The sequence below is a fragment of the Cololabis saira genome, chromosome 1, assembly GCF_033807715.1.
Source record: "Cololabis saira isolate AMF1-May2022 chromosome 1, fColSai1.1, whole genome shotgun sequence".
Classification (NCBI taxonomy): domain Eukaryota; kingdom Metazoa; phylum Chordata; class Actinopteri; order Beloniformes; family Belonidae; genus Cololabis; species Cololabis saira.
In genome coordinates, this window is record NC_084587.1 from 3,967,605 (window position 1) to 3,995,460 (window position 27,856).

At 42.2% G+C, this 27,856-nt stretch overlaps 1 protein-coding gene across 1 annotated transcript; it reads right to left on the bottom strand.

Annotated features, from left to right (window-relative positions):
- Positions 1-362: 362 nt before the first annotated feature.
- On the bottom strand, positions 363-27,251 carry LOC133449201 (signal recognition particle subunit SRP68-like). The gene is made up of 16 exons (XM_061728365.1): positions 27,110-27,251; positions 26,695-26,761; positions 24,600-24,713; positions 18,449-18,644; positions 17,037-17,119; positions 16,848-16,957; positions 15,833-15,912; positions 15,593-15,733; positions 6,310-6,408; positions 6,138-6,202; positions 5,899-6,052; positions 4,942-5,036; positions 4,476-4,605; positions 3,455-3,530; positions 3,321-3,373; positions 363-2,273 (listed from the first exon to the last, which is right to left on the bottom strand). The coding sequence occupies exons 1-16, from the start codon at positions 27,195-27,197 to the stop codon at positions 2,046-2,048; spliced, it is 1,779 nt and encodes a 592-aa protein (XP_061584349.1). The 5' UTR covers positions 27,198-27,251; the 3' UTR covers positions 363-2,045.
- Positions 27,252-27,856: the final 605 nt, after the last annotated feature.

The window sequence follows — 27,856 nt, forward strand, 5'->3', positions numbered from 1 at the left end:
CTGGTTCCGTAAATAAGCTGCGTTTTAAAGACCTTCCCTGATCCGTTGAGGACAAACATCCATCAAACTGCAACTCTTCTGTAACGTCTCCATCGATACCGAGATGGAGAGAGTTCCTCTCCAGGACCGAGGCTGATTAGGCCACTTGTGCAGGTTTCATGCTTCAAACAAACACTACAGGTAGGAGAAGAAAACATGCACACACCCACACCCTGCTGAGGCATCCCACACCTCACACACACATATACACACCTCCCACATACACACACCTCCCACACACACCCACACTTCAGCAGAAGAGCTCGCACACACACAACCTCCCACTCCAGTCAGAGAATGAAGGACTTCAGGAAAACAAGACGTTTTGTGCAAATATTTTAATTTCGGGTTTAGAGACCAAATGAAAATCACACATTCAAGTCTCCACAACTACTGACCCCAATTCATGTTTTTATGACGCTAAACGGGAGGAAAACCACTCAGAGGTGTGAGGAGGGGCCCGTGCTCGGCCCTGGAGCACGGGCGCGTTACTGGCGCGTTAAAACCTCCTCCAGACCTCGCCGTCTGCTGCTTCCAACCGCCTGACGACGGCAGGAAGTCGACAGGAAGTTCCCACTTCAAGGCCGGTCGGATGAATGAAAGATAAACGAAGCTGCTTTGATTCTTAAAGTGATGGTTTTAAAAACGGCTCTGTTGTTTTGAATTAAGAACAAAATCCATCAATAATACAGCTTTTGTTTGCTCTTCACATCCAGACCTGAATAAACGTCTTTAGTTGCATCAAATTTTATTCGTTTTGGAGTCAAAAATACAACGATTATTAGGGCCAAACTAAGACAAAAAAAAATTATTGGAAATTACGAGAATAAGTGATAATAATATGAGAATAAAATTGTAAAATTATGAGAATAAAGTCATAATGTTGCGAGAATAAAGTTGTAATATTACGAGAATAAAGTTGTAATATTATGAGAATAAAGTCGTAATTTATGAGAACTCTAACAGGAAGAGCACAATCGTTTTAAAGTCCTTTTATTGATAATGCGGTGCTGATGTCCCAAAAGATTAAGTATTTCCTTATTTGTGAAACCGATACCAAAATATAACTTCACAAGACGCTCAATATTCCTCATTTTAACACAGGGAGGACTGCTCTTCCTGTTAGTTCTCATAAATTACCACTTTATTCTCGTTATATTACGACTTTATTCTCGTAATTTTACGACTTTATTCTCATATTATTATTTTATTCTCGTAATTTCAATTTTATTTTTGGGTCTTAGTTTGGCCCTAATACTCCGTCGTACAAAAAGGGCTAAAAGTTCAATTTTAGATAAAACATGATTTATGACACTGATGATCTGACAGGTTTTACTCCGGAGGAGCTCGTTTAAACTCACGGGAGGGAAACCATTTTTCCTCTTTCATAAAAAAAGGAATAAAATCATCTTAATTCATAAAAACTTTAAAAAAAAGAAAAAAAAGAAAAACTGCCGTTAATTCAGAAAAAACGAAATTTATTTGAATTGAAAGCAGTAAGATTCTGTCGACCGACACCGGGTTTTTGTTCCCTCCGACGCGTCTGTAAGGCGTCCTGGGGGGGACATGAGGCCCGTGGCGGCGTCTTCAGTCTCACAGGCTTAATCATCGCGGGCTAACGTGAGACGAAGGACGAAGCTCAAGATGCGATAATGGAAACAAAAAAAATAAAAAATAAAAATCACTTCGCCAAATTAGTTCTGGTGATTCATGCAGGATCTGAAAAAAGACAAATAAAAGATGAAAACGTCTCACACGAAGGAAAACAAAGATGAAAGGCGCTTACATGAATGGGAGAAGACCCAAGAATGCCAAACGAGTCGAGTTTAACTACAGTTGGAGGCGGCTGGAGCGCCGGCCGGCGCCGCCGTGACCCCTGACCGGTCAGAGTTAAGAACCTTCAGATCGGACTGATTCCCTCGGAATCAAACAGAGGAGGTGAGATGATTCCAGCCGACGGCCGGGAGTCCGGCGGGTCGTTAAACTCGGACGGGGGTCTGTGAGGCCTAGCTGCCGAAGCCGAAGATGCCCTTGATGTAGCCGGTCAGGCCGCCCTTGCCCTTCTGCTCCACCTTGTCGTCCAGCGGCGGGAAGGCCACGTGGTTCAGTGCCAGGTCGAAGAACAGCGGCTTGCAGGGGATCGGCTGGAACTCGGGCGGGAACTGGACCAGGTTGGGCTGCTTCCCCACCAGGGACGAGTCCAGGCGGAAAGTCTCCAGGCGGTCGCAGAGGCGCTGCGGCGAGAGAGAGGGGGGGAGTTGAATTCCTCTTTAATTCAGAATTTAAATTAAATCCGATTTAAAATGAATATCGTGATATATATCGTATCGTGAGCTGAATATCGTGATATATAATCGTATCGTGAGCTGAAGATCGTGATATATATCGCATCGTGAGCTGAATATCGTGATATATATCGCATCGTGAGCTGAATATCGTGATATATATCGCATCGTGAGCTGAAGATCGTGATATATATCGCATCGTGAGCTGAAGATCGTGATATATATCGCATCGTGAGCTGAAGATCGTGATATATATCGCATCGTGAGCTGAATATCGTGATATAAATCGTATCGTGAGCTGAATATCATGATATTCATCGTATCGTGAGCTGAATATCGTGATATACATCGTATTGTGAGCTAAATATCGTGATATACATCGTATCGTGAGCTGAATATCATGATATTCATCGTATCGTGAGCTGAATATCGTGATATACATCGTATTGTGAGCTGAATATCGTGATATACAAAGTATCGTGAGCTGAATAGCGTGATATATACCGTATAGTGAGCTGAATAGCGTGATATATATGGTATCCTGAGCTGAATATCGTGATAAATATCGTATTGTGAGCTGAATAATGTGATAAATATCGTATTGTGAGCTGAATATTGTGATATATATATATATCGTATCGTTAGCTGAATATAGTGATATATATCGTATTGTGAGCTGAATATCGTGATATATATCGTATTGTGAGCTGAATATCGTGATAAATATCGTATTGTGAGCTGAATATCGTGATAAATATCATATTGTGAGCTGAATATCGTGATAAATATCGTATTGTGAGCTGAATATAGTGATATATATCGTATTGTGAGCTGAATATCGTGATATATATCGTATCGTGAGCTGATTATCATGTATCGTGTCATGAGATCAGTGTATCGCTACAGCCCTCGCTGTCAGGACTGGCAGCATCAGAACCAGAGTCCTAGTTCCCAGAGGCGGGTCCAGGTGTGTCCAGATGTGTCTCCTGCTCTTACCGTGTTGTCCTTCAGCTGCTGCTGCGAGGGAACGTCCGCCGTCTCGTCGGTATCTGGAAGACAAGCATTTCCTCAGGATCGCGGCCACAAGCCAGCAGAAGAGAGAACGGGCTGGAACCCGGAGGACCTCCTACCTAAGATGGCGGAAGCTTGAAGGGAGTACTTCTCAGCGCTGACCTCGGCGATGAGCTCCTGGACGTCGGGGAGGTCCTGCAGAGACCCGGGGTGGAGGTCAAAGGTCAGACTCATTGTACTAGTGCAGGGGTGGCCAACCAGTCAGAGGCTGAGAGCCACAACTGGTTACTGTGTTACTGCAAAGAGCCACATCAACTACCCATGATCCTTCACTCCCTGCTCTCTCTCAGACATAAAAATACCATTAGAAAACGGAAAGGTGAAATCCTGCAATTTGATTGGTTGTTACTGTGGTATAATGAGCATATTTTTTCATTCCAATGTATACAGTATACTGTTTATATTTCGTAATTATATATTTTTTACTTTTTTTTAAGCCTTATCACAGCAGATCATTCCGCGTCAGGGAAGCAACAATGTTTCCATGACAACAACCAACTGTTACATATTTTTTGACGGTTACAGCAGGTAGCAAAAAGTAGCTGAAGTTTATTTTTTTATTTTCGTTATTGTTTCGGCATGTTGACGGTAAACGATCTCCGGGGAGGAGCTAACAATGGATGAATGGATTGACGATTGCCTGTCTCCGAAAAAAAAGAAGAGCAAAAGTTTTAAATATTAATATTTAATTTATATTATATATATATATATTAAACTCTCCCACTCCGTTAAAAAAACGCCCTGTGTTTATCTTCATATTTTCGTTTGGCTGTGCATTTTTTCCCTGCCATTTTGAGAGTAGATTTGAGAGTACACGAGTTATTCCCGTCACAAACACGAGCGCTAGCGCCCGTATAGTTCAACGGGTTGAGCAGGGACTTATGTAAACCTTCCCCTGAACAGCGACACGGGTTCGATTCCAGTCGCGGCATATTTTGCCCCCGCTGCCCGTCTTTCACTGCACCTATCAAATAAAGTTGCAAGAGCTGGATGACACCGGGCAAAGAGCCGCATGCGGCTCGCGAGCCGCGGCTCGGCCACCCGTGTGCTAGAGTGTGGCGGTCACATGTCGGTACCGACCTTGAGGCTGTTGTTCAGGCTCTTGGCCTTGGACTGGACCTCCTTGGCGTATTTCAGCACCCGCTCGTACAGCACCAGCGCCTCGCTCCACTTCTTCACCAACACGTACGACTGAGCGATGAAGAAACACCTGACGGAGGAGAGAGAGAGAGAGGAGCATTAAAGACCAGAGCACACATCTGTACCGTCCAGATGTTTCACACACCGGCCCGTTTAACATCGGGCCGCCTCATGGTACCGTTCCACCCGCCAATGAGAGCAGAAACAACAGACAAAACAGACAAATGTTGGAAGGAACGCAGGTTGTTCTTCCCTCCAGGTTGTTCTGGGACCCCTACAGAGGTCGGTCCCAGAGAAGCTCGTCAACCCAGCGATCCGCCATAATTCAGTGTTCAGTGTAGTGAGTAGGGTGAACATTGGGATTGGCCCTTAAACTCCTCAGAGAGAACTCGGGACACGAACCGACCTGTAGGCCTTGTAGACCAGCGTCTTCAGGGACACCTCCTTCTGGAAGGTGTGGTCGTCCTCCAGGCCCTGCAGGGTGGAGAGCTCAGCCAGACTCTGGACGGACGGAGAGACGGAGGACAAGTTCAGGACACAGATGAGTTCAGAGTAGTGATGCACCAAAATGAAAATTTGTGGCTGAAACCGAAACTAAAACACTTGGCCGAATACCGAATAATACCGAACAATGGTTCTTTGCAGTTTTTCATTTATTTTGCCAATTTTTTCCACCATTGCATAAATCAAATGTGCAGTGAAATACCCGCCAGTCACAATTTGTCTTACTGTATTTATTGTATTTTTTCTCATAATCCTTTTTCATTTTCTCCCGTTCAAATCCAGTTAATCAGGTCGTGGTGGGGCTGCAAATAAAATAAACGCTTTGCAAATAAAACAAACGCTGCAAATAAAATAGACGCTGCAAGTATAAAGAAACCCCGCTGCAAATAAAAATAAAACGACGCAAATAAAAAAGTCACAACGGAAGTGAATTACCGGGGACTATTTTTGCTTCTGCTAAGAAGAGCGTAAAAAACACCGGTGCATCAGCAAAAATAGTCAAAAATCAGCAAAAATAGTAATTCACTTCCGTTGTGGCTTTTTTATTTGCGTCGTTTTTTTATTTTATTTGCAGCGGGGTTTCTTTATATTTTCAGCGTTTCTTTTATTTGCAGCGGCGTTTCTTTTTGTTTGCAGCGTTTATTTTATTTGCTAAGCGTTTATTTTATTTGCAGCGGCGTTTCTTTTTGTTGGCAGCGTTACTTTTATTTTCAGCAATGGCGGGTCTCTGCCACCGTAGTTTTTTCCCCACTTATTCCACCGAGCGTGTTTTTTTGCTATTTTCGGCCGAACAATTACGTTTACCGAACATTCGGTGCGTCACTAGTTAACAGAGATTAAGTAGCCGTGTTTCCTCCACCTGCAGGATGATGTCGTAGAGCCGGATCAGGTCCTGGGGCCGGGGGCCCCTCTTGTACTCGTCGGCCTCCGTCTCCTTCAGCTTGCCGTGCAGAGTGTGAGCCATGCTCTCGTTCCTCTTCACCAGGGTGCACAGCTTGATGTAGGTCAGGTAGCTGCCGGAGGAAAGACGGCCGTCAGGACAGGAACTTAACGACAACCACAACATTCTCCTCTGTGCCGCCCAGCGGTTCCTCTTACCTGTGCAGGTACTGGAGGTTGGAAACCTTCCCGCCGTCGCCTTCAGAGCTCCTCTCTCGCTGCTTCTGCAAGAAAGAAAACGCAGTTTTTCACTTTCCTTTCCGCTACCAAACACACTTGTTTTCGGGCTGGCCTCTCAGATAAATAGCCGCTTTACGGCGGCGCCTCTCACCGCCTCGGTCTTCAGCTCCTCCCTCACGGCCTGGATCGTATCTCTGCACTCGGCCAGCAGGGTCTCGTACAGGTGCTCTTTGGTCTCCTCGTTGGCCGCCTGGAAAACACTAAACTCTTAGTTTCCATTCGTAAGTAAGACTCGTTTCAGTTCCTCAAAAGAGAGTCCATTCTCACGATTGATTGACAGTCGGCTCGGCCAATGGCTGGCTGGCGTTTAACCAACCAGCGTTGGTTAAATGTCATGTTTGATTTTGCCGTCGTGTTAAACGGTTCATCTCGATGTAAATGTCTGACGGCAGCTCTGCAGATATTTCGGTTGGGTTCGGCTGAAGGAGCTGGGGGCGGAGCTAACTTTGATTGACATGTGGCATCTCAAGCAACACGGCCGTCCATTGTTTTATACAGTCTATGATTCGGACTGAGAGTGAAGCAGGAAAAAGTTGCAGTTCCTCGACTGACCACTAGGGGCTCCAGAGGTCAGTCAAATCTTCAATGAGCAGAAATAAACATATTTACAGTGTGGTTATAAAAAAAAAAAACATCCATGGACATCTGTACGGGGACTATTTTTTTGTACATCAAGTAAAACAAATTCTCTTACAATTGGCCCTTTGTCAGCCTTCTGATTGGTCCCTGATTGACCAATCAGAAGAATCATCCTCTGTTGCTACTTCCGGTTGGAAAAAGTGTCGTTTTTACTTTCCTTGTATAAAAATTTTAAATCACTGGATTATTTTTTTAAACTTTGTAATAGTAAAGGTCAACATTTGTAATGTTGTGAGGGTTCATCGTGTTTTTATCCCTAAATTGGTATCTCCAATCCGTCGGCTCGACAGCAGGCTCCAACCCATAGCTACAACCGGGGAAGCGTTTATTTATTCATCTTAAAATGGTTAAGCGGTGTGTAAAAGTTTTTTTAAACTCACTCCACAGTACCTGAAGTACTTTTTATTTATATCTTGTTGCAAAAATCATTCTTTGGTAAATTAATTAGAAATAGAGTGATGTAAAAGCCTGTTTTTACAATGGAAGTGGATGGAGAGATGACAGACGGGGGCGGGGCTTGACGGGTCCTGTGACTGGTGGCCGGCGTAGCCAACGGCTGGCATCACTTTTGCTACTTGGGTCTTAGCACAAGAACTAAAACAGAATAATAGTTCAGATCTGAAAAGAGAACATATTTCATTGTGTCGTTAATTTCACCAACAGACCTCCGAGACCGGTTTTGGTTTTATCTGGGAAGACCTGAGCTAAGAAAGTGCTAACCGAGGATCACCTAAACAAAATAAAAAAAACGATTTTCCGATTCTAAAATCGATTCTCATACTAATTCCTAAAAATCGATTTTTACGTCTAAAGATCGATTTTTTTTCCCCATCATTACAACTTTTGGTATTTTTTTGTTTATGCCCAAAAAAGGAATGTTTTGTTGGACATGAGAATAACTGGTGCCATGTTTTTGCCTTTAAATATGTTTAAAAGATATGAAAACATTTCCGTTTTCAGTTATAATTGCATAAATTGTCTATATTTCTTTGCTTTATATACTGTCTTGGGGTTCATTTGCATAAAATGCTAAAAACCATATTCTCAAAAATGGGAAAAAATAAAACGGATTTCATCCGTCTGTTTCCTCCCTGGATCTGTTTGGTAATTCTACACGATGTTTCTGAAAGCAGTTCTATCTATAGTATGGTTTTCGGAAAAATCATTCTACTTATATGGCTCTGCTTCACCTTATTGACAAAGTTACCTCTGCACTTGAGAAAAATGAATTTACCTGTAGTATCTTTATCGACCTTTCAAAGGCGTTTGATACTGTTAACCATCAAATTTTAATGGATAAGTTACATAAGTACGGTTTTCACGATACTGCATACAAATGGTTAAAAAATTATGTCTCAAATAGAAAGCAATTTGTTTGTGTTAATGGTTGCTATTCCAATAAGGCCAGATTACTTTGTGGAGTCCCGCAGGGGTCCATTCTTGGACCATTATTATTTCTTATTTATATTAATGATTTGCCTAATGTTTCAAATTTCCTTTGTCCAATAATGTTTGCAGATGACACAACCCTAGTGCTCTCTCATTCAAACTTCAACTCACTGATTAAGGATGCCAATGCTGGTTTAACTGCCTATGCTATGTGGTTCAGATTAAATAAACTATCCTTGAATATAAAGAAATCAAATTTCATAATTTTTAGTGGCAAAAAATCATACCCTAAGGATTCATGCAAAATTAATATTGAGTCTGTTAGTATGCCTCAGGTGTCAACTACAAGATTCCTGGGTATTATTGTTGATGAGAGTTTGAGTTGGAGAGAACAAATTGATTGGGTCACCAAAAAAATCAATAAATCCATTGGCATTATAAGGCGTGTTAGTCATCTTGTCACGACGAGTTGTCTCCTTACACTTTATTATAGTTTAATTTATCCTTATCTCTCTTATTGTAATATAGTTTGGGCAAATACTTTTCCTACAACTCTTCACAAAATTCTGGTCCTACAGAAACGTTTTGTTAGGATTGCAACTCGATCAGAGTCACTCGCTTCATCTACTCCTTTATTTCAAAAACTCAAGATTCTTACTATTTATGACATCAATATTTTTCAGATATGCGTTTTTATTTATAAGCTAAATTCAAGTGAATGCAATATTCCTGAACAGTTCAAGACTTACTTTAAATTAATTTCAGAGATTCATTCTTATTCAACTCGACAATCCTCAGATCTTCATCCTCCTAAATTTCTCACTTGCAGAAGTCAATTTTCGTTGAGATTTAGGGGCACTAAATTGTGGAATGATTTTTCCCACCTGGCAAAAAGCTCGTCCTCTCTGAAATTTTACAAAAGACGTTTAAAGGACCACTTGACTGCTGTTTTGTAACTGTTTTCCCAATGTATTGTTGTTTATGTATCCATGTTCTTTTTGTTTTTTTCTGTGTTTCACTCATAGTGACATGTACAGTCTTATTTGCTCAGGAATCAATACAATATAAGTTGTAAAAACAATATCCCATGCACACTCACACACACTTATTTTTTGTCTTTATTCTTTATATATTGCATTATTAGTTTGCCATCACTTTTGTGTAGTTATACTTTGTTTTTTGTATGTTAATCTTGACATGAAATTTTAATATCTTCGGTGGAGGCTTCAAATAAGCCCATTGGGTTTTTTGCCTCTTCCTGCACCGTATAGTGTTTATCATTGATATTTCCTGTATATTTTTAAAAACTGTGCAAAACAATAAACTAAACTAAACTATCAGCATTCTGGGAGCTGATTGGTCCTTACAGCATCATTAGCTGCAATACTTGCTGTAGAATCTCAATATAATACCAGTATTAATATGTTGCAGAACTACAGTCATATAATTAATGCAACAGCTGAAAAAAACAGTTTTAATAACACTAACCCAAATCAATATTGGAATAGAATCGAATCAAAGCGTGATAATCGATTTTGAATCTTAAGAATCGGAATAGAATCTATTCTTGACATTTGAATCGATCTCCAGCTCTAATCCTGACTCACGTTGCCGATTTCTAGACCACAGCTGAAAAAGAGACGCAGCGCTGCAAATGTCTGGCCAGAGCTTCGGTCTAGACCGTCTGAGGGAACCAGGACCTTCCCCAGACCCGGGTGGGAGGATATTAATCACTAATCAACCGCCGTGCACCACTGCACTGCAAAAACCCCAAATCTTACCAGGAATATTTGTCTTAGTTCTTGTTAAGATGTCCCATTTTTAGTCAAAAAATCTCATTACACTTAAAACAAGAGTCATTACCAGAAAAATAACTTATTTTACAATTTTCACCTGTTTCAAGTAAATTTTCACTTGAAACAAGTAGAAAAATCTGCCAGTGGGACAAGATTTATCTTCTCATTACAAGCAAAAAAATATTGTTCCACTGGCAGATTTTTCTACTTATTTTAAGTGAAAATCTACTTGAAACAGGTGAAAACTATTGTTTTTTCCAGTGATGAGTCTTGTTTTAAGTGTAATGACATTTGTTTTGACTAAAAATGAGACAATTTAACTAGAAATAAGACAAATATTCTTGTTAAGATTTGGAGTTTTTGCAGTGTGGCAACAGATCAGGTGACCACAAATGGGTGTCACCACAATCTAATCCTATTGTTTTTTTATTCGTCTCACTTCTTTGTGTAAAAGCTGAATGACTCATGAAGAAAAGAGGAAGAGCGGCGGCGTTTGTTTGGCATCTGGTATAACCGGCCACAACCAAACCGACGCTTCAAACGCCATCAGAACCGAAACTGTAGCGCCACAACTTTTGTCTCAGATAAATGTTTTACACCTTATTAGTGATGACTTGAGGAGGTGGATGTAGGAGGAGCGACTAGAGCTGCAGTTAAAGCAGGAATGCTGGTGCTAAACCGGGTATGTGGTCCGACGGGCTGCTCACACATTCCTGCACATAACTCACCAGCAACGAGCCGCGCTGGAGTTTCAGGGTTCAGATCTTTGTGAATGACGGGATTCTTTCTGCGCCTTATCTGGCGTTCATCTACACACTAATCCAGCAGGGTTGCTGCTCCGATTCTCAGGGAAACCTGCAGGTTTTCCCCTCCTGTTCAGAGGAAGCAGCAGGGGTTGAGACGTAAACTTAGACTAAATATCGTCGTCAACAAACCTTTATCACGTGAGGATAATTAAATATATGATGCAATATCATAGACGAATAAAAAACGAGCCTAAAATGTAGATTACAAAATAAAAACTCTGCTAAAAATGTGTCTTCATTTTTGTTGACCAAAACGAGACCAAACTAACAAATCCATGTCCATGTTTTCAGGAGTTTCCTCTGTTCCCAGTTCTTTCAGGATGCTGCTCTCATCTTTCTGTCTGTCAGTGTAGAACCTCTAATGTTTAAGGTGGATCTCAGGAATGATTGTTTTTAACTTTTTAAGCAACTTTTTTTCTTCATTTTTTCCCTTTTTCCATTTTCTTCTTGTTTTTTCTTTTTTCCTCCTTTTTTCCCCATTTTGTTTTTCTTTATTTTTTAAAAAACTTTTTTCTTTGTTTTTTTATTTCTTTTCCTTTTTTTCCATTTTTCTTTTTTTGGACAAAAACCAGATGAAATTTTCTACCAAAGATCCTTAATGTCCATGTTTTCAGTAGTTTCTCTGGTTTAGTTCTGCTGGGTGACATCACGTCCTCAATCCCAGTCGCATTAATTGACGGTTCACGTCAATTAAAAACAAGTTACCATCTTTGGATACACTTTCCTACATAGACATGGAAAAGAAAACCCAATGTGCCGTGAGAAAAGAAAAAGATGGGGACAAAAATAAAAATGTTGTAATCTCAAATTAGAGTCTTCTGTATCTGGAATGAATGTATTCTTGAGTCTATAAGGTAACAATAATATAATAAGATAACCTTGTTTGAATTGTAAAATGGGTTCGGTTAAATACAATCTTTGACTAAAATAAGACTAAAATGCTCAGACTTTTAGTCGACTGAAACTTGACACGACTAAAAAGGAGAATGAACGTGACTAAAACTAATAAAAACTAAAATGATAATTGGACCCAAAGACTAGACTAAAACTGAAACAGGCTGACAGAAACAACACTACACATTCCCTAGCATGTGGCGTCCCCCAGGGTTCTGTCCTCGGCCCCACCCTCTTCATACTTTACATACTTCCCCTGGGTCGTGTCATCAGCCGCCCTGGGATATCATTCCATTGCTACGCTAATGACACAACTGTATTTCCGGACAGTCCTACTTCCCTCCGCCCCCCGGTAGCACCATCATTATCCACCTGCCCTGAGGAGATAAAGGCGTGGATGGCTCACAAGACAGAAGCCGTTCTGATCGGCACCCCACACCAGGTAAATTCATCCCCAATAACCAGCATCACCTTTCCCGGCCAGAACCTCCCGCTCTCATCTGTAATCACCAACCCAGGTGTCAGAAATGGACCCCCACTTGACCTTTGACCCCCACATCCAAAACCTTCGCAAAACCTCATTTTTCCACCTCCTAAATATAGCCAGACTCCGTCCCACACTTTTCCTCCCTGATGCCGAAAAACTTTTGTCTCCTCAAGGCTGGACTACTGCAGCACACTCGTCACCGGGACCCGAGCAGTACTATCCAGAAGCTCCGGCATATTCAGAACTGCTGCTAGGATCCTGATGAGAGATTACACCCAAACTCCACACTTTCCACCGGCTATCCGTCTCCTCCAGGACTGAATACAAGGTCTGCCTTCTAACCCATCAGTGCACCCACAGCAACGCCCCATCATATCTGAAAGAACTCATCGCACCCCAAACCGCCACCCACTCCCTCCGCTCTGGAAATAAATACTTACATATTTTTTTTTAATTTTTTCTTATCTTTCTTTCATTTTTCCTTTTTTCTCTTTTTTTCCATTTAGTTTTTATTTATTTATTTTTATTTATTTTCCATTTCTTTTTTGTTTTTCCTTTTTTTCCCCATTTTGTTTTTCTTTATTCTTTTTTTCCTTAGTTTTTTATTTCTTTTCCATTTTTTTCCGTTTTTTTCTTTTTTTAGACAAAAACCAGACGAAATGTTCTACCAAAGATCCTTAATGTCCATGTTTTCAGTAGTTTCCTCTGGTTTAGTTTTAGTTCACTGAGAGCACCACAGTCACTTGATTCCTTCAAAAGGAGACTCTAGACTTTTTTGTTCACCAAGGCATTTGCCTAACCTCAGTACAAACTATGTACTTTTAATCCTGTAGCTGTGCGGAGGTGAACATGTTTTGACTTTTTTTTCTTGCAATTTTAGTCCATCTTATTTTTGCTGCTTTAAAAAAAAAAAAAATTGTTTCTATTGTAGCACTTTGAGATTTGTTTCAAATATAAAGTGCGTTATAAATAAAATGTATTATTATTATGATGAAACGGAGCTCAGAACCGCAGATCGGATCACGTCAAAGCTTCTCAGGAATGGAAACGCTGCAGAATCAGACGAAGCAGACTCGTTAAGTAGGAGAGAGGCGGCGGCGGCGAGGGCTGCTCCCTTCCTCGGAGAGGGACTGACGTTACTTGATGCCTGGTTTCCTGCCAACGCCCCGCTGAGGCCCGGCAGGACCGGCTCGACCTGCCGGGCCTCCTCCGCTGAGCCGAGGCAGGGCCGATCATCACGGCGGAGGGAGCGACGCCTCGCCTGGCCGGCAGAGGAATGTGCAGCATCCTCAGAGGCCGGGAGATAAAGGGCCAATCCCAATGTTCACCCTACTTTCTACCACTAGCCCTCACCCACTACCACTTCACCCTCAAAATGAAGCCACAGGCGTAGGGCCCTTGTAATCTTCACTAGGGATTGGGACACCACTTGCTACGTCACTGTGTGGTTTACGTTTGGGTACGTAAGCGCCTGCGTAGTTACGTTTGCACATACGTCACACCATGTCAGGAAGCCCAGAGCTTAAAGCTGTTTTAATCTCCCACTTTATTAAGTTTTAATATTTTTTCAGGCGTAAAAGTAACCGTTAAGATCAGTTTATCCAAATAACGCCTGTTAAGAAATTTGCCCGATGTTTTCAGGGATGAGAAGAGCCGCCGGCGATTTATGGTTCCGCGTTACATCGACACAGAGCCTATGGCGTACGTTGCGCGTCGCCGCTTAACCTACGCCGTAAGCTCTGCGTTGGTGTAAAGCGGAACCATAAATCAGCCTTTATTCTGATGAGATCTGAAGATACAACGGGCAAGTGAGTGATTATGTACATTCACTGAGTGAATATTATGAAAGTAAAATATATATTTCTCGCTAGAAATGTAATCAAAACGCATTTTTATGCAGAAACTAACTCAAAATATTGATTTTATTCACTAAAAATTAGAAAATGCCTGCCATGTTTTTTTGTTTGATTCAGTCTGCAAATGATGACGTAAAGCATTCTGGGAAATTTTTCAGGCCCTCGGTCGGCGAGTCAGCATCTGAAATCCCTCGCTCTGAAAGGCTAGATTCATACCCACTAGCCCTACATGTAAAGAGGAATTGGGACACCACTACCCTCACGGGAACGCGCAAAATGTAGGGGTACTGCTGAAAAGTAGGACTAGGGGGGGGATTGGGACTGGGCCAAAGACCGGGTCCTCTAGCACTCATGTGTGGGCTGAAATGTGCAGAATGCAGCCGCGTTACGAAAGATGCTGCATGCCAGAGACCTGAGTGGCCCCGGGTGTGACGGGCGTGTCTGCAGGGTGCTCAGGCTGAACTGAGCTGGCAGCAGAGCTCACCCCGCTGGTCGGATCAGGAACTGTACACTCTGTTTTCCTTTACTGAACCCTGATATATATATATATATTTTTTTTTTTTTTTTTTTTTTTTATAAATCGTGAGAGCAAAAATCACAAATGAAATGTTTGTTTGGTTTTTCCTGCATCAGTTTGACAAGGAAAACATTTTGGGGGATTTTGGACACTAATCTGTTGCAATACGCCGGTATCAAAGAGTTAATCAAGCTTAACTGAGTTATTGATCCATAATAATCTGTCAACTGGTTTGTCCTCTGATAACTGATTATCAACCTAGGTGTCTTATTGATTATCTAATACTCAGTAAGACATTCTGTGTGGCGCGTTAAAGGGACATTTTATTCACTATTTGTTGTAATACTATAGTTTATTATAGGCCTGTGTTGGAAAAAAAAAAAAAAAAAATCGATTTTCCTATTCTAAATCGATTCTCATATTAATTCCTAAAAATCGATTCTTATATCTAAAGATAGATTTTTTTTTTTCATCATTACATTTTCGCCCGGTGAACTTTAATCCCAGTAGTCGGACACACAGTTTGTCATGACACTTCTGAAAAATGCCAGGTGCTTCATGGCAATGTGTGTGTGTTGTGACAGAATAAATTAGACGAGCTAAAATGATTTGTTTACTGCATGAGCTGCTGCAATTGCTTTCTTTTTTGCACTTTAAATGGATATTGAAAGGCCTGTTTGAGTTATTTATTTCACAATAATTATTGTGAAATTATTATTTCACTAGTTATTTTAAAGTCATATAATTCAGGCAACAGCTCAAAAAACATTTTAAATAACACTAACCCAAATCAATATCGGATCTAATCAAATCCTGATAATCGATTCTGAATCTTAAGAATCAATTCTTGACGTTTGAATGGATCCCCAGCCCTAGTTTATTATTCTAAGTCGTGTGTATTTGGACATAAGCACTGAGGCTGGAGATGATCAGAGTGCATGCTGGGATATAAAACCTCCAGCTAAACGCGGTGTGGAAGCAGGAGCAGACCTGAGCGATGGCGGCCTCGTTGTCGGCCAGGCCCAGCAGGAAGACGCGAGCCTTGTCGATCTTCACCGGCACCGTCCGTCCTCGCCACTCCACCTCACTCATGGTGGCGGCCTGCTTGGTCCGGGCCTGGGTGATCAGGGCCTGAGCGGGAGGGAGAGGGAAATAAAATAAATCACCGTCCGGGATCCACATCAGCATCATCAATCATCTTTAAACCTACAGTCGTGGCTCCCGACTCACCTCCAGCTTCTCGGCCATCATGCCTCCTCCTCCGCCCGTCAGCCTCATCTGCATCAGGTCGTTGATGGCGTTCTGGTCACCTGTAGTTACGAGTGCAGCCACTTAAAACACGGACTAAATAAACAATCATAAGCAGGGCCGCCGCAAGGGGTGTGCGAACCGTGCGACCGCACGGGGCCTCGCGCTATGGGTCGTTTTTTTTTTCTTTTTTTTCTTCCTTCAAAAATTTTTTTTTTTTCGTTTTTTTTCTTCCTTTTTTCCCTTATAAATATCAACAGTTACGTTCCATTACAGACCTAAATGTGTACTAGTCTGTGCATATCAATAAATATATGTGCAATGATGCGCGTGTCTGTTCAATACAACTGATCAGACCAAGCGCAGACACAAGCTGCTCTGATCCAGACGGTGGAGTTGGAACAAACTGTCACACAATGTCGAGAGAACGAGACAGATTCAGGAAATTTCCATCAGGGGATGAAAAAAGAAAAAAAACTAAAGAAAATGGAAGAGTTTAATGCCTCTCTGAAAGGCTCGTTTGATAAATTTGTTACAAAAATCACAATCTGACCGGGTCTCAAGCAGCCGTGGGGCCGCGCATCGAGGCGAGAGATGATGATGATGAGGCAGGGGAAGGTATGCAGTATTTTGATAATTGGAAAGTTAAAATTGCGCATATAGACACCCGATCCGACCCGAAAAACCCAAAAATTTTGCTTGCACTCGCTACGCTCACGCGCGAGGGCCCCCCCCCCCCCCCGGCCATTTCGCACAGGGCCTCGCAAACCTCCCATACGGCTCTGATCATAAGACCCATAAAAACTATAAAATTATATTCCAGTGAAAATAAAAAGGTCTCATTTGAATTATTTGTATTCTGTTTTTTACTTTTTTGTACTCTTTTTGAATGTTAATGTAGGAACCGTTTGGTTCGTTAAAAGCAGCTCGTTATACGACGATAACGTGGTAGTTTTCAACCCGACACCGTAAGGGAGGAGGATCCGCGGCGACTCACCGATGTTGTAAGCGCAGTAGCGGATGTTGGGCGAGATCTCGTCCACGCGCTGGCGGTACAGCACGGCCAGCTCCTCGGTGAAGGCGCTCGCCAGCTTCTCGTAGATGGTTCTGACAGAGAGACGAGCGTTCGCACGCGTCAGGTCCGGTACGAATCTTTACAGGAAAAAGAACGAACGTTTACACGTACTTGCACTTGTTGAAGGCCTCCATGGCGAGCTTCCACTCCTGCAGCTCGAACTCAACCATCCCGGTCAGGTACGCCGTGTAGGCCTGTGGGAACAACGGGAACCGTTACTGCGCTGCCACGCTAGCCGTGCTGAAAAAATACATTTTCCCCATTCTAAATCCATTCTCATATTAATTCCTAAAAAACGATTCGTATGTCTAAAGATAAATTTATTTTTTTTCATCATTACATTATAACTTTTTGTATTTTTTTGTTTATGCCCCAAAAAAGGAATGTTTTGTTGGACATGAGAATAAGTCTTAGGGTCATGCAGGAGAAAAAATATTTGAGGAGGAGGAAGATTTCTTTTTATTGTGCAGTTCGAGAAAAAAGTTGAAATGTCGAGATTAATGTTGAAATACATTTTAGAAAAGTCAAAATGTCGCCTTTTTTCCACTTTTTTCTCGAAGTGCATAATGAAAAAAAAAATCTGCCTCTAAAATATTATTTTTATTTTTCTCCTGCCTGGCCCTAATACTCTTCCGTATGAGAATAACTGGTGCCATGTCTTTGCCTATAAAAATGTTTAAAGGTACGAAAACATTTAAGTTTTCAGTTATAATTGCAAAAATTGTCCATATTGGTTGGAGAGATGACAGACGGGGGCAGGGCTTGACAAAGGGTCAATTGGGAACACGGTCTTGTGACCCGGTGGCCGGCGTAGCCAACGGCTGGCATCACTTTTGCTACTTGGCTCTTAGCACAAGAACTAAAACAGAATAATAGTTCAGATCTGAAAAGAGAACATGTTTCATTGTGCTGTTAATTTCACAAACAGACCTCCGAGACCGGTTTTGGTTTTACTTTTGGTATTGTTTTTGTTTATGCCCAAAAAAGGATGTTTTGTTGGACACGAGAATAACTGGTGCCATGTTTTTGCCTTTAAATATGTTTAAAAGGTATGACAACATTTACATTTACAGTTATAATTGCATATATTGTCTGTATTTCTTTGCTTTATATACTGTCTTGGGGTTACATTTGCATAAAATGCTAAAAACCAAATTCTCAAAAATGGGAAAAAATAAAAGTGATTTCTTCCGTCTCTGTTTCCTCCCTGGATCTGTTTGGTAATTCTGCCCCACGATGTTTCTGAAAGCAGTTCTATCAGCATTCTGGGAGCTGATTGGTCCTTACAGCATCATTAGCTGCAATACTTGCTGTTGAATCTCAATATAATACTAGTAATTATATGTTGCAGAACTACAGTCATATAATTCATGCAACAGCTGAAAAAACTGTTTTAATAACACTAATCGATATCGGATCGAATCAAATCTTGATAATCGATTCTGAATCTTAAGAATTGAATGGATTCTTGACATTTGCATGGATCCCAGCCCTGCACACGCGGCTCTGAGAACGGGCGTCACCTGGGCCTCCAGCTTGGTCTTGGCGTCCACGTTGGGGCTCTCACAAAGCTTCTCCAGCCGCTCGCTGTGCTTGGCCGCCTTACGCAGCCGCGCCAGCAGGTGGAACCTCTTGCGCGGCTCCGTGTTGGCCTCCTGCTTCAGCTGCATGGCGTAGCTCCACGCCCGCTCCGCCTCCATCAACACCAGCAGCAGATGCCTGGAGGGGACGTTCAGATAAAAGTACAGTCATCTTTTAGTTCCCCAGCCGTGTTACGTGCCACAGAGGTAGGATTTTCTGTGGCTCTGCATTTCTCTTCCACCTTCTCCTCCCCTCCCTACCACTCATTCTCTGCAGGTGAGGTCCATAACCAGCAGCCATTCACCACCCATCTCCCACTGGCCAGCCTCTGGTTCCCTGTCTCTGCCCTCCACCAATCATCTCCACCTGTACCCTCCACCAATCATCTCCACCTGTGCCCTCCTCCAATCAACTCCACCTGTGCCCTATAAAAGGGCTGTTTGCCAGTTCCTGCTGGCTCTCTCTGATAGCAAGTTGATGGTTGCTTGCTAGAGCCCGGAAGCACACACTTCTGTTATTGTTCGGCTACATAGTCTGGTGTATATGCCCTGCCTTGGGACAGGTAAGACGGGGGCCCCTATACACAGGCATCACGTAGTTAGAATCTATGTTTAGTCACATTAGGTAAGGGATGGTTGCCACCACTGTATTTTTGTCCCACTGGTTAGTGTAGTTAGGCAGACAGGCTTTTGGTTTCCTTATTAGACAGTTAGATAGAACTGTGTATTTCCTTAGCTGCTTAGTTTGTTATTTTGGCAACATCCACGTCCCCTGGCAGTGGCATACTTTTGTTTGGTCATTTTGTACACTTGTAAATATTGTAAATATCTTGCTGGAGTGTAAGTAAAATCAAGCACACCAGTTTAAAACCCTGTGTTGTCTCAGTTATTTGCACCTTTTTATGCTTGGGTTCCCTACTGGTTTAAATGTCATGCTATGTGACCCTTGGTCTCAACACCTGTACATGGCCTGACCAGGGGTTTCGTAACATGAAAGTGGGGGCTCGTCCGGGAAATTTCTGAGCATTTGGGGGTGCAAATACTTGGTTCTCTAGACTTGAGCGGATAGTTGGTTTTTGTGCGTTTTTTGTTGTACCATGGCATCCGGTTTTGATTTAAACCAGTTCATTGCAAACCCTTCCCGTGAGTCATTTGAGAAGTGTCGCAAGGCTGACCTGATTTCGGTGGCCAAACATTATAGTATTGTGACTGACAGTGGTGCCCTTAAAAGGGAGTTAAAACCAGTGGTGCTGGAGGGGTTAGTGGACAGAGGTGTTCTGGGTGGCCCTCTGGATGCTGGGCTGGTTGGTGCAGCCTCCCCAGAAACAGTGGTGAGGGTAAGGTCGACGCCGACCTTGCCAAAGGGGGACCCTAACGCTTACTCACCGTCCCCAACGGGGTCCCTGGATGGCGCTAAGCTCAAGTTGCGTCTGGCTCGCCTCGACAGAGAGCGGGAGGAGAAAAGGGAACTCCGAGAAGCTGCGGAAAGAGCTCAGAGAGCTGAACTTGACCAGCAGCTTGCCATCCGCAGGCTAGAGCTGGAATTCCAACTGGAGACAGCCATAAGGCTGCGTAAGTTGGAGCTGGAGTCCTCTCCCCAACCTGTGGCACCGTCCACCTTCTCCGCCTTCGTCTCTCCATCCACTGTGGCGGCTCCTGCCTCTTCAATTGGCACCCATGGTCCACTCACCTCCACTGCCTCGCCAACACCACCTGGTAGATATGATTTATTTCGGCACATAGAACTTCCTCCCTTCCGAGAAACGGAAGTGGATTCTTTTTTTCATACTTTTGAACGCCTTGCGACTGTTCTTAATTGGCCAAAAGAGAACTGGTCCACTCTGCTGCAGTGCAAGCTAACCGGTAAAGCACAACACGTAATAGCCTCATTGCCTCTTGCCGATAGTCTTGATTATGATGTGTGTAAGTCTGCTGTACTCAGAGCCTACGAGCTCGTACCCGAAGCCTACAGGCAGCAATTTCGAAACTTCAAGAAAAGTCCCACTCAAACTTTTGTAGAGTTTGCTAGAGAGAAGGGCGAACGGTTTGATAAGTGGTGTGCTGCTAGCAAAGTCACTGATTTTGCTGGACTTCGAGAGCTAATACTCTTAGAGGAGTTTAAGAAGTGTGCTTCAGAGCGTTGTGTTGTTTATTTGAATGAGAAGAAGGTCTCTCAGCTTCATGAAGCCGCTATTTTTGCTGATGAGTATATGTTGACCCATAAGGAGGTGTTTGTGGCGCCTCGAGGTAAGGGTTTTGGTGTGGCTAACTCTGCCCCTCCTGCCGGTGCTAAGGAGGACAGGGAATGCTATTATTGCCACACTAAGGGTCATGTCCAGAAGGATTGTTTTCAGTTGAGGAGAAAGAATTCTGGTTCCTCTAAACCTGCTAATGCTAAACCGATGGGTTTTGTTAGGACAGTGTCTGAGCAGAGTCCAACCAGTGCTGTTCCTACATGCTGTGACGGCTTCAAGCCTTTCACATTTGAGGGCATGGTGTCCTTGGTTGGTGACCCCGGTAGTAAGAAGCCGATTCGTATTTTGAGAGACACTGGGGCGGCTCAGTCCTTCCTGCTAAATGATGTGCTGCCTCTGTCGGATGCAACATTTTCTGGTGCACACAGCATTGCTCAAGGAATTGATATGAGTTTCATTAAAGTTCCACTACACAATGTGTTTCTTGACACAAAACTGGTTTCTGGCTGCTTTAAGGTAGCTGTGTGCCCTGCTTTGCCTGTTCCTGGTATAGACCTCATTATGGGGAACGACATTGCAGGTGACAAGGTTTGCCCGGTGCTGGAGATTGTTGAACACCCCAATGCCATGGCTATGCCAAGTGGCTCAGATGTCCACCCAGGTACATTTCCAGCCTGTGTGCTTACACGAGCTCAGGCACGTAAGGAGAGTGGGGCAGTTAACTTGTCAGACTCCATTTTGGCCACTCCACTTGCTACTGACGTTTTTCCCCAGCATTCAACTGGCCACGCGAAGGTAAAATCAAAGCCAGTCCATATGCCTTCCATTACACTTCCAGTTACTCGCAACGAGATAATTGCTGCCCAGAAAACTGACCCCTCTTTAGCTCATTGCTTTGCATTGGCTGTTTCCCCTGTGGCTGCAAGGGGCAAACCAATAGCCTATTTTGTGGAAGATGACTTGCTAATGAGGAAATGGTCGTTGCCTGCTGCAGCTGGCATGGACTGGGGTGTGATGACCCAGGTGGTTATGCCTACCCCCTTTCGCCACCAGGTTCTGCTGTTGGCTCACGAGACTTCTTGGTCTGGTCACTTGGGGATAACTAAAACTTACAACAGGGTACGGAAGCATTTCTTTTGGCCTAAGTTACGATCTTCTGTTGCGCAGTTTTGCAAAACCTGTCATCACTGTCAGATCACAGGAATACCAAACCTGGCCAAATGTGAATTTGGAAAAGCAACAATTACTTACTTGGGCAAGGAAGTTGGATTGGGAAAGGTACGGCCTGTGCATGCTAAGGTTATGGCTATTGTTAATTATCCAGCCCCAACGAACAAACGTGAGCTGCGACGTTTTATTGGGATGGCTGGCTACTATCGCTCGTTCTGCCGTAACTTTTCCTCTGTAATAGCTCCTTTAACTAGTTTGCTCAGTGACGCTAAACAGTTCGCTTGGACTTCAGATTGTCAGCAGGCCTTTGAGAAGGCCAAGGCTTTGCTTTGCAGTGCCCCGGTGCTTGCTGCTCCAGACTTTACTCTGCCTTTCAAGTTAGAGGTAGACGCAAGTGCTTTGGGAGCTGGGGCTGTATTGCTTCAAGAGGATGCTGATGGAATTGATCACCCCGTCTGTTTCTTCTCTCGAAAGTTTACTAAGCCACAGCTTAATTATTCCACCATTGAGAAGGAAGCACTGGCCTTGATGCTGGCTTTGCAACATTTTGAAGTTTATGTTGGCTCGAGCTCTGTACCTGTCGTCGTCTTCACCGATCATAACCCACTAACATTCTTGTCCAGAATGTATAACCAGAACCAGCGCTTAATGCGATGGGCTCTCATCGTCCAGAACTACAACCTGGACATAAGACATAAGAAAGGTTTAGACAACGTGATGGCTGATGCGTTGTCCCGCATCTAAGTGTCACAATAGTTTTTGTTTTGCTTGTGAACAAACTTAGAGTAAGTTTGTTCTTGTCGGTGGGCGTGTTACGTGCCACAGAGGTAGGATTTTCTGTGGCTCTGCATTTCTCTTCCACCTTCTCCTCCCCTCCCTACCACTCATTCTCTGCAGGTGAGGTCCATAACCAGCAGCCATTCACCACCCATCTCCCACTGGCCAGCCTCTGGTTCCCTGTCTCTGCCCTCCACCAATCATCTCCACCTGTACCCTCCACCAATCATCTCCACCTGTGCCCTCCTCCAATCAACTCCACCTGTGCCCTATAAAAGGGCTGTTTGCCAGTTCCTGCTGGCTCTCTCTGATAGCAAGTTGATGGTTGCTTGCTAGAGCCCGGAAGCACACACTTCTGTTATTGTTCGGCTACATAGTCTGGTGTATATGCCCTGCCTTGGGACAGGTAAGACGGGGGCCCCTATACACAGGCATCACGTAGTTAGAATCTATGTTTAGTCACATTAGGTAAGGGATGGTTGCCACCACTGTATTTTTGTCCCACTGGTTAGTGTAGTTAGGCAGACAGGCTTTTGGTTTCCCTATTAGACAGTTAGATAGAACTGTGTATTTCCTCAGCTGCTTAGTTTGTTATTTTGGCAACATCCACGTCCCCTGGCAGTGGCATACTTTTGTTTGGTCATTTTGTACACTTGTAAATATTGTAAATATCTTGCTGGAGTGTAAGTAAAATCAAGCACACCAGTTTAAAACCCTGTGTTGTCTCAGTTATTTGCACCTTTTTATGCTTGGGTTCCCTACTGGTTTAAATGTCATGCTATGTGACCCTTGGTCTCAACACCTGTACATGGCCTGACCAGGGGTTTCGTAACATGAAAGTGGGGGGTCATGTTGAGTCCGGCCTCACGGTAGAAGAAGATCCTGGACCTCGACTGGTCCATCCGGGCTGAATACAAGCACATCTTGTACATCCTAATAACGGTAAAGTTGATGATCAAGGAATTTTCTCTGCCTAGGGGAATCGTTTAATTTTGCAGCTCAAAGCAGGACATTTCGCCTGGACTACGTTTAATGCGGCACAACGCGCTGACGCCACAAAAGAGGCGGCGGATATGTAAGGTTTTAACTAAAAGAAAAGGCAGAAAATGTCAAAAGTGTGGGAGCATTTCCAGCTGGACACCAAAGCGAACACAGCACGTCCTCGACGCTGCAGCTTCTCCACCAACACCCTGTTTACTCCGAGAGCGGAGGAACCGTCACCCGAGAGATGGGAAAATTAAGTTAACGTAGCGCTAATTAATAAGATTAACATTACATAACGTTAGCCCTGTGGAGGGCTAGGTTTCTGTTAATTATAACTACTGTTGATGCGCGGCTAACGCATTTAATCTGTAAAAACATAGATCTGTAGAGTGATGAGGGTGAAAAATAAAAATGTAATAAAGCTAATCGGGTAGTTTTCAATTTTAGCTCTGTAGTCATTGTTGGATAAAACATCAAGTAGCGCTGGTGGCTAATGTGCTCCACTACAGCAGCTCTCAGAATTATATTTGAACACTGCCAAAACTCAAAATCTTATCAAGACTTTAACTTAAAACTTAACTAGAACTTAAAATTTGCTTATCTATTTATTTTTTCTGGTCACATTTCCTGAGATGCAATTGCTGTTGGCTGTTTTAAACAATGTGCATCTAAAAATAAAGACATTGATTATCTAAAAAAGGAAACCAGGGGTTCATTATTAGGTGAAATGTCTTATTTTCTTATGTATATTTATAATTGCTCTTTAACTAAACAAAAATGTTTATCCGATTAATCGATGGAATTTTCAGTAGAATACTCAATTACTAAAATATTCGATAGCTGCAGCCCTATTTGTGATCAGATGATTTTAGAGCAGAAACACGGGATTAGAAGGAGGAAGAGTTACCGAGACACAGCTGAACACAAACTAGTGTTAACTCTTTACGACACGAGTAAACATCACCAACCTGCTGTCCGACAGCATCTCCACCGTGACCTTCTTCCCAACAAACTTGTGTCTGTTTCCCATCTTGAATCCGAGCGTCTTGCGGAGGCGGCGCAGCCTGCGGGAGCAGTAACCCCTGCAGGGAGAAAGAAACAGCTTCTTCAGATAACTAACAGCAAATCTACTTAAAGATGCTCAAATATCTGAACATGTTGGACCAAAGCCAGAGACAAACCAGGTTAGAACTTAAACTAAACCCAGTTTATGCACTAGAAGCAGGTCAAAGTTTCCACCGTTAAACCTCATCCTGACGCTGAAGGTGAAGTTCGGGAGCCTTTTCGCCTCGATACGGTGAATAAAAAGATGACTTGCAAGGTTTGCAAAGCTGACCTTGCTTTTCACGGGAGCACGTCGGTGCATTTGAAGAGACGTCGGACAGTTGAACGAAATGGACTCACCTTGGTAAGATATTAAGCCTATTTTCATTCATTAACTTTGTTTATTTCATGTTATTTATTAGTATTATTTGAGCCACTCACAGCTACTCTCGTTGCTATAACCTCCATCACATAATTGATGCTGCGTGAAAGGTGAAAAAGCTTGTGTGATGATGACAATGATGGATTTGCATCTAACGTTCAGTCAGGTACCAATGAACTGTCAATTATCCATCAAGCTCCACAATCATCATGTTAAAATTAAATCAGATAGATTTGTCTGGACTTTTCTCTTGCGGGACGGGAGAAGACACTAAAACAATGCATCTTTATTGTGCGCCGTGCGGGCATGAATTCATGAGTTTTGCAGGAGTGGATTTAAACACTGCGGGAGCAGGATGAAGAAAACAGTCCTGCTATATCAGGGCTCTAGTACCATCTTTCCTTTGTTTATTATCATTCGCCACATAATTAAAGCAACCTCATACTAAATTAAAAAAAAAAAAGACTAATTATCCGATTAGTCGACTAATCGTTTCAATAGTCGGTGACTAGTCGACTATTAAAATAGTCGTTAGTTGCAGCCCTACTGTACAGCTGGACAAATTGAAGTGTATGAACAATAGTGTAATGATAACCGCGTAAATCCATTATGTGTGCTGTAATAAATTATTGATATTTGCCATCAGTGTATCGATTATTTATTGCGACAGAGAGTGCAACAATATATTGCAATATCGATTTTTTTTCCCCCCACCACAAAATTATAGTATAGTTAGTTATTATAAATAAGTGTTAATAAATGATTAGTCAATGGGGGTAGGATTAAATAAATTTACACTTCTTCCTACTCCCTTTTGCACATGTGAATGAATGAATGAATGGTCTTTATTTCGACAAGTACAAGTTATTTTACAAAACAAAATGAAAAAGTAAAATAAACATTGCTTTTGCTGAAAAGGTGTAGCTGAAGCCGTTGCTTATAGTGCCGACCCTTTTTCTCTCGTGATCAGCTTAAATCAGAAACATTAGCATTAATCCGTGGAAACAAACAATGCATAAAGAAGACAAAAATAAATAAGACAAAATATAAAATTGATGTTTCACATTCTAGAATGTTTTTGTTACTATACTTTATAGTTATAGTGTTTTATATTTATTTACAATATTTTCTTTAAACATTTTCTTAGACTTGTAGCTAGAACTGCACATTTTTAGGTTGTTAACACAACTATTCCATATTTCTCTTGCCTTAATTGATGTAAATCTCTTTTTAATATTAGTTCTTACTGTCGTCGTCTCAAACATGAGTTTCCCCCTCAGGTCAGAGCGGGTTTCTTTTATTTGGAACAAGTCCTGAATGCAGTTTGGAAGCAGTTTCTGCTGGGCTGTAGAGTTTTCTGCTCTACTATATCATGGAATTTATATAGAGTATAGAGTATAGAGTATAATATTTAATAAAGAGATTATTTGTTGGTTCATAATAGTCAGATCTATTAATTATCCTTAAAGCTCTTTTCTGTGATAAGAAAATAGGGTTTATATTTGTTTTATAGGTGTTACCCCAAACCTCCACACAATAAGTCATGTATGGAACTAAGATATTAAGTGTTAAAGTATGAAATTCTTTGAGTTTTTTTAACTTCTCTTTAATTGTTGGCTTTTACAGTGAATTCCCACCTGTATCTCTGGTAGTCTCCGTGTCTGAGTCCATGCTGCTGCTGGGACTCCTTGATGATCTGCAGGACTGCAGTTTAACGAGGTGAAGGAGCAGAACAATAATTCAAAATACTAAATACGTTAATTAATCAACACAGTTTGGATGAAAACGACAATGTTCCTCCATTTAAAACCTTCCTCACTGCCTAATAACACCAAAGCCTGAGTTCATTTAAAAAGACAGAATCAAACTGGTGCAATAAAGTGACTTTAAAAGCGTCAGAGCTGGTTTATGAGGTGATTTTAAGAGATTAACTGACAGCTTCACAATGACACGTTGCCTAAAGGCGTTAGCAGACTTAGCTTAGCTCCCACACAGAAAATGCTGCTTCTCAGTGGAAACTAAACCCCAACCGCGGTCTGAGAGGAAGGATACTTTCGAGACCGAGTCCTCCGTCCGAGGAGTTCTCCTTATTCTCCTCCATGGGACCGAGTTTGGCTCCGTTCTGCTTGTCGGAGGACATTTCTGCAGCTAGCCGCTGTAGTGCACCGGGAGAGGAGAGAGGCGGAAACCTCGCGAGATCTGGGGGCTGGGCGAGTTTTTTTTTTCTCCTCTGAAACTTTATTGCGCATGACCGTGGACACGTCTGACGTTACCTCGTCCGAGAACATCTACAGGACTGTCTCAGAAAATTAGAATATTGTGATTTTCTGTAATGCAATTACAAAAACAAAAATGTCATACATTTTGGATTCATTACAAATCAACTGAAATATTGCAAGCCTTTTATTATTTTAATATTGCTGATCATGGCTTACAGTTTAAGAAAACTCAAATATCCTATCTAAAAAAATTAGAATATTCTGGGAATCTTAATCTTAAACTGTAAACCATAATCAGCAATATTAAAATAATAAAAGGCTTGCAATATTTCAGTTGATTTGTAATGAATCCAGAATGTATGACATTGTTGTTTTTTTAATTGCATTACAGAAAATAAAGAACTTTATCACAATATTCAAATTTTCTGAGACAGTCCTGTATATGAATTTAACTTGCAATTGAAATGTAAATTTCCCAAATTGGAAGGATTTTATTTCATTTTTTATTTATTTTTTTACATACAATAGGCAATTATCTTTGTTGTGAAGAATAATACCATATGTTATATGCTCTTATAAT